Genomic DNA, 15,740 nt, shown 5'->3' on the forward strand with positions numbered 1-15,740 from the left:
AAAAAAACGAACCTGCATCACCTACTCAGGTGCACTGTGATTTGCCAATAAAGAACAACTAAGGTTAAATCCTAAGGGAGTCATTGTTTCCAAAGTAGGCAAAAGCCTTTGAAAAGTTGCATGACTTAAGTATTTGGGGAGGAACTTCTAAGTTTTAGGATATGTGGTTAGCATTAATCAATCTAAACACTATGCACAATATAAAATACCTAAGAGATTACTACATCCATGTAAACACAAACATTTACATAAACAAATAACTAGGTAAGACTGATGTCTTATTTTTATTTCATAGAAGTCCTCATTAATACATTATCCTGCAAAAGGAAAACACTTCTGTCCAGATAAAGACTGTAACATTCTAACTATATGAAACTATATAACCTGCTTTGCCTTCCTTCAATTAACATGTTTCTTCCCCCAAAACTCTGTAAAACTTGAATGAGAAATACATTCCATTATTGTTTTACTGCTTAGAAATCTATACCTCCCTCAATTTGGAGAAATGTGAAGTACAAATTTCCTTTATCACTACTACTACAAAAAATTGAAAACCAACTGCAGCGACTTACTGTCAAGATTGAAATCTACCTTCTTTAGAATACTGACTACACAACGTAATTCTACAATTACAACATCACACTTGAGGCTGTGACACAGTTCCTAAAATGAACGTTATGATAGTGCATATGAAAGGTCAAGGGCAACCAAGACCACTACAGCTCTAACTCCAACTAACCCAAACTCTCATAATATTCAAATGAACAGTATCTGCCCAACTGAGATTAAGCAGTTGTAAACCATGTTAATTGCAGTTCTGCATAGTTTTAAAATTCTGTGATTTTTCTACAAGATTTAAACAGGTCAATCTCTCTGTGGCATTAAGACCAGGAAAATTTAACTTTGAAGTAGCGGCTAAGGCAGGAAGTTTCAGGACTTAAGGACAGGACACAGCATGTGTGGGTTACAAGTAGCAGGTGTGTGTGTGTGTGTGTGTGTGTGTGTCTGAGAAGTTTCAGGACTTGAGGACAGGACACAGCATGTGTGGGTTACAAGTAGCAGGTGTGTGTGTGTGTGTGTGTGTGTGTCTGTGTCTGTGTCCCTGGGTGTAAGGGTTGGTTCCAAGTCTGTAGACTAAACAGTTAGAAAAGGGTTATTCTATGCAGAAACTGAAAGACAAAAGCTTGAGACTCTGAGACATAAATACATGGGGTGTACATGCTTAAGTGTATGTCTGAAGCACAAGGCTAACTGATTATGTAAAAGTCAAAAGTCAACCTAAGAAATGCTCAAACATCTAACCCTGCTCCTTCTCTTTAGTTCATTTAAAATGCCACTGGCCCAGAAGATGATCATCAAAAAAACCCCAACAAAGATCCACGCACTGCTACAGGTGTAGATGCACTCATCCCACCAGTTCCTGGACTTGCCATGGGAATGAAGAAGGAGATATCTAAGCTGGCCTGTGCATACAGTAAAACAACAAATTTGACTGGATCTATACTGTTGGAACTCAACCAAGAATTAGGAGAAGTGCAAATTGTAGTGCTCCAAAATCTTACAACTACAGACTATTTACTGTTAAAAGAACATAAGGGATGTGAACAGTCCCCAGGAATGGGTTGTTTTAATTTGTCTGATTTCTCTCAGACTGTTCAAGTTCAGTTGGACAATATCCACCATATCATAGATAAGTTGTCACAAATGCCTAAGGTGCCTAACTGGTTTTCTTGGTTTCACTGGAGATGGCTGGTAATTACAGGTATGCGTTGGTTATGTAACTGTACTCCTATTATATTAATGTGTGTGCGCAATTTAAGTAGTAGCTTAAAACCTATACATGCTGAAGTTACTCTACAAGAAGATATGTCAAAGAAATAATCAATCTTCCCATGTTTTCTTCCGCCTGCTACTTCTATAGCTTTTCTTCTTCCTTCCTAATTACAACCCTTAAATAGAATTCGTGCCTCATATCAAATTTACCGAGTATCATAATTCTTCCAAGTGGTAAAGATACCTCAAGACAAATGCTGGGCATAGAAGCCACAGGGCATAAATATGCAAAGAAGTAAAAAGCTAACCTTTTCAAACAATAAGGCTTCTCTCTCACTTACCAACTTAACATTTCCCCGTATGGCCCTGGAAGATGACTGGTTAGCCAGAGACGGGTAAGATTCCTCAAGGGAGGAACAACCTAAGACAGGCACAGTCGCAGGGGGCCATCTGGTGAGAAAATGGGGAGCAGCAGAGGCGAGGCTTAGAACCTCCCCCCACCTGTTCTGAGAGAAATCTTCTGCATACGTGGATGTTTTATTGCCCTTGTCTAGCTTGGATTAACACATAGTCTACAGGCACACACCTGATCATCTACATTTGCTCTCTTACAACACTAAACTATGTTTTCTACCTTTATCTTGTATCTACCTACCTCTTCAGCATTTTATTAAAAATAATAATAATAAAGAGAGAAATGTGATATCCACATGTAAATCAAGTATAAAAACCAAATGAGTATTCATATTTGAACTGACTGTTTAGAGTTCATAATGCATGAGCAAAACCGAAAGCTTCTGTGATGACTGCCCTTGTACTGTTCACTATGTAACTTATTCATTATGTAAGAATTTGTTCTCCATGTAAGAACTTGTTCGTTATGCTTCAGAAGATTGGAGACTGACGAAAATTAGGCTTGGGGTGGATTAATGATTGTGCATTGAGCATTGACCCCCCCATACAGAATTTTATTGTTGTTAACAACCATTTGATCAATAAATATGAGAGATGCCCCCACAAAAAAAAAAAAATATAGTAACTGGGATGTAATGAATAGCATAAGCAATATAGTCAAAATATTGTAACAACTTGGTATGGTGATAGCTGGTACCTAGAATTATCATGTATATACATGTTGAATCACTGTGTTGTACACCTGAAACTAATGTAATACTGTGTGTCAACTACCCTTCAATAAAAAACAATTATCTAAAAAAAAAAAAAAAAATGCCACTGGCCCACAGAAATGCACTTTATTTCCTGCTCCACCTACCCATCCCCACCATTCTCCCAGAATGGAAGATCCTTCCCTAGAAAAATGAACAGTTCCAGAGAAAAGACATTCACATAATCATGATGCAAATACAGTTTACTGACTGAACCAAAAATTGTGGTATTAAAAGAACAAAGATGTAAGGTATGTAAAGCTATGAGAACTAAAAGCTACTAACAGAAAGTCCATAAATAACAGAGAAGTGATAAATCAAGCAATAACAGTATTAACACACTGAAATGTGTGGATAAATACCAGAAGCAAATGCTAAATGAATTAAAAGTGACTGACTCTGGGTCACAGGTCTCCACATGGGAAGGGGCAGAAGAAACCACTGATTTTCATTACGTGTCTTTTTATAAAGTTTGAGTTTTTAAATTATAAAGCTGAATTTTAATAGGAGCAAAGTTCTCTGTTTTTGTTGTTGTTTTTCCCTTCCCTCCCTAGCTGCCCACAGGCTCCCTGCCTTGCCCCCATGTTGTTTTAAGGCTAAAGAGTTTGGTGAATCTTAAATACGCAAAAAGAGAAAAACAAATCTAGTGAAATTAAATTTTCATTTCAGTATTTCCATTATTCTAAGGCACAGGGAATGAGAATGCTTAGTTTACCAACAGCCTTCTGAACCTCTCTACCTGAATGTTCCAGACACCTTAAAAAGAGACATACACACACCCCTCCCTACATACTTCCCATGTTCACATTCCTGCCTCTTTCGCCTCTAACTGTAGACTCTAGTCCCCAACAGTCCCCAAATATTTCCAAAATCTGAAACAATCTCTTATCCAATGCTTTGTCTAGACTACAATAATTACAACCCCTAACTAGTCGCTAGGCCTCCATTCTCTGTCCTTTCTAATCAAAATTCACAAATTAAGACTAATCTTACCAACTTGACTCCCTTGTTATCTTTCAGTGGCTCCTATTCTTACCAAAGAAAATCCTGCCTCTAACATGGCATACCCCCCCTCACTATCTAGACCTTTATGCAGGTTTAATTTGTGCCACACCCTCCTCACCTCTTTATTCCAACAATAATTTCAACTCTGGGTCTTTGACTCAGGCTGCCCGCGCTGCAAATAAAGTGTCTTTGAGCCCAGTGCTATCTCCTCAATCCTAATGACAAACTTCTATTCATTTTCATAAGGATTCTCTTTTCCTTCTGTTACCTTATACATAGAAAACTTTACTTTTATTTAATCATAATCTGTCATAACTATCTGTCCATCATCTCCCACACTAAACTCTGTTTCATTCATCACCAGAGACTATAAAGTATTACCTTGGCATGCAGAGGCCCTACTTCAATAAATATTTGTTGAATAAAATGCCATTCCACTGTCTAGTCAGCACCCCTGCAGCTACAAGTTATGGACCTATAACTCTATGTAGAAAGATTAACAGCTAAATGTTTACAAAAATAAGAAGAAAAATGAAAGCTATTTTGCCCTGCCAAGACATATTAAAAAAGGAAATCAACAATAAATTTTTATACACCTATTTACAATGTGACTACATGTGGTCTACAGCTTACAAGGGTTACAGTTCAGAGAGGAAGCAAACAGCATTCATTTTCTTTAGGGATTTGGGACTGGGCCTTACGTAAACATTACGATAGCTTTCTCTTACAGTTTTATCAATGTCACTTTGTGCAATACATGTCAAAAAATGGCAAGACAAGATGCCCAATCAGACACTGGAATTTGATCAATTGATCAATACCATAGTGATACCTGCTGCAGCACAACCCACACTTAGGTGGAAAGCAAGAAGATACCAAGTCACCACAACTGATGCTGCAAACAGTGCATATGTTAAGACCTGAATCAATTACCTTGGAAAAAGATGAACTAATCTGGAAAATGGCAGATAGGATAGGACCTGATCAAGTAAATGGCAACTTTATAGTCAGTATTCACTAAAATCAGTTAACACTTTCATTCAATTCAAAAGTCAATTTTAATACAATTCTGAATCATTAATTTTAAAAATGGAATAATGTCACTAAGTTCAACTTAAAATACCATGAAGCTTTTGTTCATTTGGAGGAGAGAACCATTTGGTGCAGTGGGTTAATAACTCTCCTGATAGCATGGTAAAGTATCAACAGTCAGTACAAGACCCATCCTCCCTCCATCCATCACCTTTTATCCTCATACCCCAGCCTTACCTTCTCCAGCACATTGACAGGGAATCACTTTATTCTGTTAATGTACTTGAAATATGAGCATATATGACATATGCTACATCTGAGCAGAAGCTTTAAAAGCCATTTCATTTCTGTCCACTCTATTCTCTTTGCCTCTGCCAAGAACGACAGGATCTAGGAAAGAACTGTTCTTCAAAATGAGAGGATATAGGACGAGTCACATCCAACCGTCAGCCACTAACAACATGAGCAAGAAATATACTCTGGTTGTTCCGTAAGCTCCTGAGATTTGGGGGTTATTATCACAGAAAGCTGACTAATGCAGAGTGGGAAGCTGAAATAATAACTACACTTTCCAAATTAGATTCCACTAATGAGATACATTTGAGTGAGATCTGGAAGGCCAAAGTGAGGCAAAGGACTACTTATTGCTACTGGTGGTTCTGGCAAGTAAGGTTAGAGACATGAGTTTGTGGCAGCCCCAACTTGAGGAATGAGGGTAGCAGTCGTGACAGTGTCAGAGTGTCAGTGGCAAAGGCAGCAGCAGCCTGCCCTCTGGAATGCAGCTGTGAGCCAAGCAGCCTCACTGACTTCTACACTGCCAGCCTTTCCAACAACTGATAAAGGCCCTAATTTGTGGTATTAAACCTCTCACTTTGGATTCCCAGAGTGGTTTCTTGCACTGAGTTGTGACTGATGAAGTATCTGGTACCAGAGTAGCTACAGGACACAGATTCTAAAAGCTAAGTAGCTGACTTTGGTTTTCCAATCTAGTTGGATTTAAAGGCAATGATGACACTGTCACCATTAGATAACAATGTTAATAGTACATGACAAACAGCAGCAAATAATTACTTAAATTACCATCTGTAGACACCAGGAATAAAGCTCTTCTTGAAGAAAACAACACAGCAACTGCTCTGGCAGTGAGGATGAACATGAGAAATACCAGGACTGTGGAGGGCATTGTCAATTCTGACATCAGGTGAAAGCTTTAAGAAAATGATTAGCTAACTGAGGACCAAAGAGCATCCATCACTGCCAAGAAAAGAGTCTGTTAATTTTTCTAGGCACAGAGTTGATGCAGGCAAAAATCAAAAAGAATTATCCTGTAAGTCATAGAATTATCATACAAAATAATTCAAGCCTAGACAGATCTCTTAAGTGAAAGTTAGGACACTGCATGAAACAGTAGGACCTTGAAACCTGAAATGGGGCCTCTTTGGTGACACTGGATCAATCTGAGAATGCTGACCTCACAAAACTCACTGTGTATTCCCTGCGTAAGCAGCACCCTTCCTCCCCAACATGAGGCTACTCTGCTTGACTGAACACCCTGTCAAAGGCATACCTGAAACCTTGCAAGGGATGCAGATTCTCCTCCTGTCTTATCTTCAAGCAGCCCTACTACCTCTAAAGCTCCAATTCAACCATTTCCCAGGGAAACTAGTACCAAACCTAAACAAATGTAGCCAGCTTACATTCCAAAAGAACTATAGACTTTTGGAAGTCTTTAATTTTAAGACTTCCACAGATTTTAATACTCACATTGACAAACCTAGAGACGTGGGATCATATTCTGAGGGTGCTGAATACAAGTAACTTTAGATAAGACTTAAGTTATCAAAAAGAACACATTTACAACAGTCTTTATTCATTGTACCCCCTCAAGAAGCTAGACATGGTTATAATAGTTTGCTTGGTTAACTGACTGAAACCTGGACTCAACGACAGCCTACCTTAAATATAGTTGGAATTCCTGCTGATTAAAAGCAGGATTCACAGGAGGTTAGAACCAAAGAAGTTGTAGCAATAAAAACGATCTCAACTGAGGCACAAAGGTGAGGAAAAAAAGTAATGAAAAACAAAATGAACAGAGCCCCAGTAATTTAGGGTACAATGACAAGTGGTCCAATGTATGTATGACTGAAGAAGGAGGTAATTCTGAAAATACATACATATAATGTTCCAAATTTGACAAATTCTAAAACTCCACAATTCCAAGAAGCTCAATGAACACTAAAAAAGAATAAATATAAAGAAAACTCTACCCCAAGGCACATCACCACCAAATTACTGAAAACTTAAGATAAACGGAAAATCTTATAAGTAGCCAGAAAGGATACATTACATAGAGACAAACAAAGGTAAGGAATACAGACATTTATTGTAAGAATACAGGCCAGAAGACAATGGAAAGACATCTTTTAAGCGTTGGAAGGAAAAAAAAAGGATTGTCAATCTAGAATTCTATATCCAGCAAAAATATCCGTAGAAAATGAAGGTACTATTCTATATCCAGCAAAAATATCCTTAGAAAATGAAGGTACTATGCTTCTTCAGACAAACAAAAGTTGAATAAAAACAAGACTAAAAGGACTGTACTATAAGAAATGTTACATGAAGTTCTTAAGATAGAAAAAAAATAAGAGGTAGAAACTTGGATCCAAACAAATGAATAAAGAGTGATAGAAATAATTATCTGGGTGAATATTTAAAAAAAATTTTTTCCAGTTTTTGATTAGTTAAGGCAAATTTCATATATTACATGATTCCATTCATATGACATAGCCAGAAGAGTAAACACAAAGAGAAAGAAAGCAGATTGGTAGATGCCACAGGCTGGGGGAAGGGAGGAATGGGAAGTAACTGCTTAATAGGTACCAGATGTTATTCTGGGGGTTGATGAAAATGTTTTCGAAATAGAGGGGTGGTTGTACAACACAGTGAATGTACTAATGTCACTGAATGGTTCACTTTAAAATGGTGAGTTTTGTGGTAAATGAATTTCACCTCAATCTTTTCTTGAGAAGGTCAATGATTGTTTTAGGCAAAATCAATAACTTTATGGGGGGATTAAAGACATGCTGACTGCAAAGTGGCATAAGAAGTATTTCAGTGATGAAGATGCTCTCTCTCGTCTCTCGATAGTTGTGGTGGTTACTATTGGAAAGATGGTCCTCTTTGGGCTCTTGCATTGCACTCTTACATGCCTTGGAAGTCCCAGACCAATCCCTCTTTAACTTAGGCCATTCTACAGCTAATAACCTTGAAAGATGCAGTAGTATCTTCTAGACAAAAGGAGTGGAGTCTTGCTTACTAATTTCTATAAAAGCAGTGGTTTCTCCAAGTTCAGTAATCTTCAGCTACAACACAAACCCATTTGAGGAAGTTTCCACCTTAGCCATACTGTGCTGTCCCTGGGAGACTTGCGGGGAAGGGGAACCTATGCAAATATGCTGATTCTCATGCTATTTGTTTTGCCATGAATAATGCAGTGCCATGAATTTCTTTCTCTGACCCAGGAGTCTCCTGGCTTCTGCCAGCATTCAGTAATAACAGTAACAGACTAGCTTTTAGAGTTGCCTAAATCCCAGATCAAAGTTACATGGGTCAAAACAGCAAACTACATACATAAAATGGGTATACTTTATTGAATACAAAAGGAGGAGAAAAAAAGAAAATGTGTAGAAGAAAGAAGGAAATGAAGAAAGGAAGGAGAGTGAGGAAGAAGGGGGAGGAAGGGAGGGAGGGAGGGAAGGTCAGGGCACCAGAAAGTCCTTACTATGCAGAGGAATGAATAAAAACTCATGAAGACAAGAATGTTAGTGTTTTTATCAAAGCCAACCCACTCACACACTCCTCAACTGTCCTGAGAAGACCCTTCACGAAGCAATTGAGAAATAAATTGGTGAAGGATGCACTAACATCCTTGCAAAATGCTGAGGTGGCTGTCCTTGTAGCTCCAAGTTAAAGATGGGCAATACTGCCATTTAAAGGGGCTCCCTGATTTCAGTGGGATAATGGGATCCCTGAAGAGACAAAAGATAAGTAGAAACACTTAATCCTCAGATATAGTGGTCATGGTTATTATAAAAGGCAGCAGTGCCAGACTGGTTATCAGAATGGATTGACTCTCTGGTGGTAGCTAACCATGGTATGCTTAGGAAAAAGATGAGCTATATACTAGGGTATTAGTTGATCTGTATGAGGGAAAAAAAGAAAAGACTCCAGCTATATCAAACAGAAGCCTGACTTTAGTGGCCACAATGGAGTTATGGCACCTCAGCTAATACCCAGACTGAGGCTGTTCTCAGACACAGAGCCCCTGAAATAAGGAGAAGGAAGGGTACCATTGAAGGACCCTATAAAATTGCATCAAGAGTATACTTAAGTCTTCCTCCTAGCCTTTTCCAATAGAACATGCAGCTATTTATCAAGGAGACAGTCCATTTGGAAAAAAAAAAAAACTCAGGCTTTTTAATGTTTAAGACTTATCTAACTTTTAACAAACTTTATCCCCACCTGCCATATAAATTTTAGATTTAGGTTGCTGAGTTTGTCAGACAAACCAATTGGAATTTTGACAGCAGTTTAATTGAGTTTATAGATTAAAATGGAGAAAACTGACATTCTTAGTAAGTAGTTTAATCCCAAGAGCATGGAAAATTTTTCCATTTATTTAGATCCTCCTATATTTCATTACTGAAGTGTTCTGCTTAAAGTTCTTGTGTCTTCTCCAGTTAATTCCTACAGACTTTATATAGTTGTTGCTATTATTGTATATTTACTTTTGATTACCTTTACTAGTTGGTTAATACTAGTGTATTAAGTGCTATTAATTTTTGTAGGTTGATCTTAAATCCAGTAACCCTGCTAAACTTATTAATACTAAATTTCTCTCTTGATTCTAATGGTTCTTCTAGATAAATGATATTATCAGCAAACAATGAGTTTTATTGCTTCTGTTCTTATCCTTGTATTTATTTTTTCCCTTTTTATTGTTAGCCAGAACCTTTCTTACTGTGCTAAACTGTAATAGTGATAGAGAGCATACTTGTTACCAATCTCAGAGTGAATGCATCTAAAATTTCTCCATTAAGTATTATTATTTGCTGTAGGTTTTTGATAATGACCTTTATCTTGTATTCGTAGCTTACCAAGAGTTTTTATCATACATAGGTGCTGGATCTTATCAAACGGCTTAATGGTATGGGAATGATCATAATTTTTGTCCTTCAGACTGAAGGACTACTAATGAGATAAATTATATTAATAAACAGATGTCAAACCTTAAACAAACTCTATGGATCATGATTCTTTTAACACATTGCTGGATTTGATGAACTAGTATTTTATGTATAATTTTCCTATCTATGCTAATAACTTAAACAGATTTTCTTATATTGTCCTCATCTAGTTTTAGAATGAAGATTTCACTATTTCCCAGAATTACTTGTAACAAGTAATTAAGTGTTACATAAAAGTTCAGTGCAACTCGTAAGACTACCCTGGCCCAGAGTTTTCAAAAAGGGAGGTCTTCACTAGCTCAGTTGTTAAATATTTATTATAATGTTCAAGCTACCTCTCTCTTCTGGAACCAACTTTCAGTCTGTAGTTTTCTAAGAATTTACACATTTCACCCAGGCTTTCAAATTCATTAACCTATAGCAATTCATTAAATTCTTTTTTTTAAATCTCATGTTTGTAATTACTTTCCATTTTTCACTTACTTTATTTGGATCTTTTTTTCTTCATCAGTTTTTGATCAGAGTTCTGTCTAGATTATTAACCTTCAAAGAACAACCTTTTGGTTTGGTTAGGAATCTTTGATCCTAATTTCACTGATTTCTGCTCTTTATGCTGTTTTTTGAACTCTTCAATGAACTGTTCAAGCACTTAAGCAAGCTTTCTTCAGCATTTAGATAAGTCACCCTGCCATTCTGTCTAAGATCTGGTTTAACTACACAGACTTCAAAACACAAATATACAATATAAACATTATTCTTATGTATGCATAATAAAAAAAATTATACACAAATCCTACCAACTATACCTACATGAAAATGTTTTTGACTAAAGCAATTATCTTGAAGGCAAATAAAGTTATATGCTTGTTCCCACTCAAAAAAAAAAAAAGTTAGGCTGTTAACTATGTATCTTAATCAAGGCAGTTATTTTCTCTGCAAAGCTAACTGGACAATTACTGGTACCACTTGATAAAATTAGTAAACTAGAAATGAAATCTCCAGTTGCTTTACCAGATGCCATTCAAAACTGGCAGTTATTAATAGGAGAGAAAAATCTTTGATGGTCAATTTTCACCACCACCACCCCCAGCCCCCAAAAAATACCCACTCTAAACAAAAGCACGTTTTTCCCAAGCTATCTATAGAAGAATACATCCTGGTTGGGGGCAGTTTCGGATTACAAAACAGATTTTTAGTCTTAAATCTTTGCGTCTGCAACTGAGCGTTAAGTCAGCTAACATAAAGTTCAACATTCAACAGAATCTTGGATTTGGCCACTTGCTGAATGGCTTATTCCTATGAGTGTAGGCTTTGAAAATAACTTTACACATTATTAACTTAAAAACGGATGCCGCAGCTCCCACTGCGTTGATGTTACTCAAAAAGCAACTCATACATTTCTCCCTAGCAGGATGCAGAAGGTGTACACTGGAAAGAGAAATAACGAGGTATACATACAGGTCAACTTTCTAATTCCTGAGTTGTTTAACGCACACTGGTTAAAAGCACAAGAACACAAGTAGCTACGTTTCTTTCCTCTCTGGCTAAACGAAACCCAACCTATTTTCCCTCACGTCTGAAGGTGAAACTTTAAGGTGGAAAGAAGAAAAGAGCTTCCTAATGTTGAGAGACTGCCAGCTGTGATAAAGATCGCTCCGGTACAATTTGGGGCTGTGCGCGTTCCAGGCTGCTCCTCTACGCCAGGTAATACAAGAAGCTAGGGCCGCTCCGGCGCTGGCCGCAGACACCAAACGACAGGGGAGGGAAACAGGGAGGGGGAGAGACCCAGGCCTGAAACAAAGGAAGCGGGGCTGGCCGAAAGGGGTGGATTCGGCGTGCGGGTGGGGAGGGAAAAAGCCAAAGCTGCTGGGGAAAGGCTGGACTCACAGAACTTGGAAGTGGAAGTGTTGATGTTGATGGTGGAGCTGGGCGTGGGGGCGGGGGCCGCCTTGGCCACAGCGGCGGCCGTGTCGCAGCTCTTCAACATCATGATCACCCCATTGGCCTCCGGCGGTGGCGACGGCCCCATCGGGAGCCCCTCCTTGGGGCCCTTCCTGTCCACGGAGACCGCGGGCACCGCCAGCAGCTGCCCCCCCGGAGGCTCCCGAACAGAGGCTGGGATCGACGAGGGAGGCGGTGGGGGTGGTGGGGGCTGCCGGAAGCCGTCCACCGCGGCCTCCCAGTTGTTGTGGTTCTGGTCGTCCATCATCGCCTCGTAGCTGCCCCCCTCCTCCTCTTCCATGCTTTCCTCCATCCTGCAGGCCCCCAGCGCCCTCCCGCCTCACAGGCACCTGCCAGCCGTCTCAACCCCGGGCCGGGGGGCACCGCGGCCTCTTCGAGCTCACATCGCCGGAAACCAGAACGGGCGCGGCGGGGAGGGCAGCGGTGCGCCGGGTCTCTCCCTCTCCGCCGGGCCGACTGTTTAATGAGAGACAGGAGTGACGGCGGTGGGCGCTCCCGGGTTCCAGTCTGGGAGAGGCAGCCGTAAAGTGGCAGCGCCGCTCACGACATTTTACAGCAGCTTCCAACAGTTGGAAAGGGCAGCTGGGGGAGCGGCCAGGAGGGCACGTGGTGAGAGGAACGGGCCGAGAGACAGCAAAGCGAAAAGGGGCGGGAACAGTAAGTCACCCAACGCAGAAGGGCGGTGGTTACTCCGCTTCTGCTGGCCCAGCTCTGAGTGCGGCAGAGATATAAGTCAGAGATCGTTCCTCGGCCCCGCCCCCGGCGCGGCTCCACGCGATAGAGTTTGGCTGCGCGTGCGCGTTCTGCCTGGTTACCTAAGCGACCGAGTTCGGGCGCTCGTCTCCGTAGCACAGCTTTCGCGTTTCGGCAGTGTTTTTCTTACGGTCTGTGGATTTACTGTTCGTCGCACAAAAGAGGGCGTCATAGACCCGGCCTTCGCTTGAGGACAGCTCCCCGACGCACATTATAAATGGGTGGGAGTGCGATGGTCGGCCCTTGATGGGTGTACTGCTCGTGGGCTTCAGCGCACAGCCACCGAAATCTCAAAACCAAGAATAAAACCCGAAACATAGCCGGCTCGCTAAAAAACATAATAGTTGGAACTCTTCGTGGATTTTTTTTTTAAGGTTCCTTAACTCGTTCGCCATATACTGAGGCCAAAAAATTTAAACTTAAAAATGCCAAGTTGCGTACACTATTGCACAAATCTGGCTACAAATTTGAGATTGTGTGAAAGTCTGAAGGGGTACAGAAGAAAAATTATGTAACTCCATTATGATTTCATTCTTGTGCATTCTCAAATTATAGCGCTAGCTGTGTATTATATAAGAACATGTTATAATTTGTGTGGAGCTCTTTCTCGCTACTGGTGATAAGAAAGTTGTCTAGAAAAACGATCTATTTAAGCTAGCAAATAACACGTATTTATTTCCACAATTACAAAATTTGTGTAAAGTGAAGGCTCGCTCCAGCCACTTAGAAACAGTCTCTAATGCATACTTGAGTGTGCACATGTTTAAAGTTTCTCTACATATACTTTACCATTACATGCCACACTATACTTAATGGAACGTTTTTACCAGTCACTTAGAATGACTTAATTTCAGACAATGCTCCCTCATATTAAGTAACAGAAAATATTTTTTGAATAAGCACGCAAATTTAATTCCCTTGTTCTGACTCTAATTCTCTGGCCCTGTGATGTTTTGGGAATTTAAAACAAAAACAAAAGCTTTTAAGTAAAAGACGAGTGAAGTGCTAGATGGAAAAAAATGTAACCTTAGAATTCTATGCCCCCCCCCCCAAAGAAAAGAGATTGAAGAAGATAGACAAACAACTGACAGTTTGTCATCAATAGACTTTCTAGGTGTGTTTGTGTGACCGGAGATAACAAGTGGTCTGTATTACATAATAAAAGATTCAAACACAAGGCAGATTCAAGTCACAAATGTGTCTGTAATATCATGGTTGCAAAATATACAAAACAAAAGTTGACAGAAGTAAAAGAAGAAATCTGCCATCAGAGTAGATGATTTTCACATATCTCTCTAATAGATTGCAGTGGGTTGAATAGTAGTCCCCCAAAAAGGTACATCCCTGTTCTAATCTCTGGAACCTGTGAATGTTAACTTTATTTGGAGACAAGGTCTTTGCAGATGTAATTAAAAGATCTTGAGATGAGGTCTTCCTGGATTTTCCAGGTGAGCCATGAAAACAATGACAAGTATCTTCATAAAAGAAAGGCAGGAAAAAAAAAAAAAAAGAAAGGCAGAGAGAAAACTGAGAAAACAGAAGAGGAAATACAGAGAGGAGGAGGCAGTGTGACCACAGAGGCAGAGATTGGAGTGCTGCAGCCACACTCCCACACAAATGACTGCCATAGTCACCCAAAGCAGGACAAGGCAAAGAATGGATTCTCCTGCAGAGCCTCCAGAAAGAATGCAACCCTGCCAATAACTATTTCAGACTTCTAGACTACAGAACTGTAAAAGAATATATTTCTGCTATTTAAAGCCACCCTGTTTGTGGTAATTTGTTAGAGCCACACGAAATTAATACCTAAATCCAGGAGGCCAAATTATCTGGGACTAGAAAATTTGAGTAACACAATTACCAAGCTCAATTTAATAATACATTAGAACTGGCACAAGAACAGACCCATAGACCAATGGAACAGACTAGAGAGCCCAGATATAAACCCAAGCATATATGGTCAATTAATGTAGGATAAAGGAGCCATGGACATACTATGGAGAAATGACAGCCTCTTCAACAACTGGTGTTGGCAAAACTGGACAGCTACATGCAAGATTATTGTCTAACCCCATATACAAAAGTGAACTGAAATGGATCAAACACCTGAATGTAAGTCATGAAACCATAAAACTCTGAAGAAAACATAGGCAAAACTCTCTTGAATATAAACATGAGCAACTTTTTCCTGAAATCATCTCCTCAGGCAAGGGAAACAAAAGCCAAAATGAACAAATGGGACTACATCAAGCTAAAAAGCTTCTGTACAGCAAAGGACACCATCATCAGAACAAAAAGGCATCCTACAGTATGGGAGAATATATTTGTAAATGACATATCCAACAAGGGGTTAACATCCAAAATATATAAAGAACTCACCCAACTCATGCCTCAACACTCAAAAGGCAAACAACCCTATTAAAAAATGTGCAGTGGATCTGAACAGACACTTCTCCAAAGAAGAAATTCAGATGGTGAACAGGCACATGAAAAGATGCTCCACATCGCTAATTATCAGGGAAATGCAAATTAAAACCACAATGAGATATCACCTCACACCAGTTAGGATGGCCACCATCCTAAAGACAAGAAACAACAAAGAAAAAGAAGCACCAGCCACTAAAGGGAAACCAAATGAGCACTTTGATAACTGGTTGATTTTATGGGCATTATGAGACATGATTACATTATCATTAAAAGCATATTATATCTTAATAGTTATTAACAAACCTCTGCTGATTTGTTCTGAGATGTGGAGATGGGGGATAACATTACTAGCAACCATCGGTCCAACGCTAGACAG

General features: G+C 39.5%; 1 protein-coding gene across 2 annotated transcripts in view; it reads right to left on the bottom strand.

Moving 5' to 3' along the window:
- Positions 1 to 13,095, bottom strand: part of CACUL1 (CDK2 associated cullin domain 1) — a 65,668-nt gene extending 52,573 nt beyond the window's left edge. Inside the window, exon 1 of one of the 2 annotated variants that reach the window (XM_036899104.2) lies at positions 12,110 to 13,095. In XM_036899104.2, the coding sequence (XP_036754999.2) occupies positions 12,110 to 12,476 (367 nt within the window). In that variant the 5' untranslated portion in view covers positions 12,477 to 13,095. The remainder of the gene's footprint in view (positions 1 to 12,109) is intronic. The other variant, XM_036899105.2, reaches the window with a different exon arrangement.
- Positions 13,096 to 15,740: the final 2,645 nt, after the last annotated feature.

Source organism: Manis pentadactyla, chromosome 8, assembly GCF_030020395.1.
Source record: "Manis pentadactyla isolate mManPen7 chromosome 8, mManPen7.hap1, whole genome shotgun sequence".
In the NCBI taxonomy this organism is placed as follows: domain Eukaryota; kingdom Metazoa; phylum Chordata; class Mammalia; order Pholidota; family Manidae; genus Manis; species Manis pentadactyla.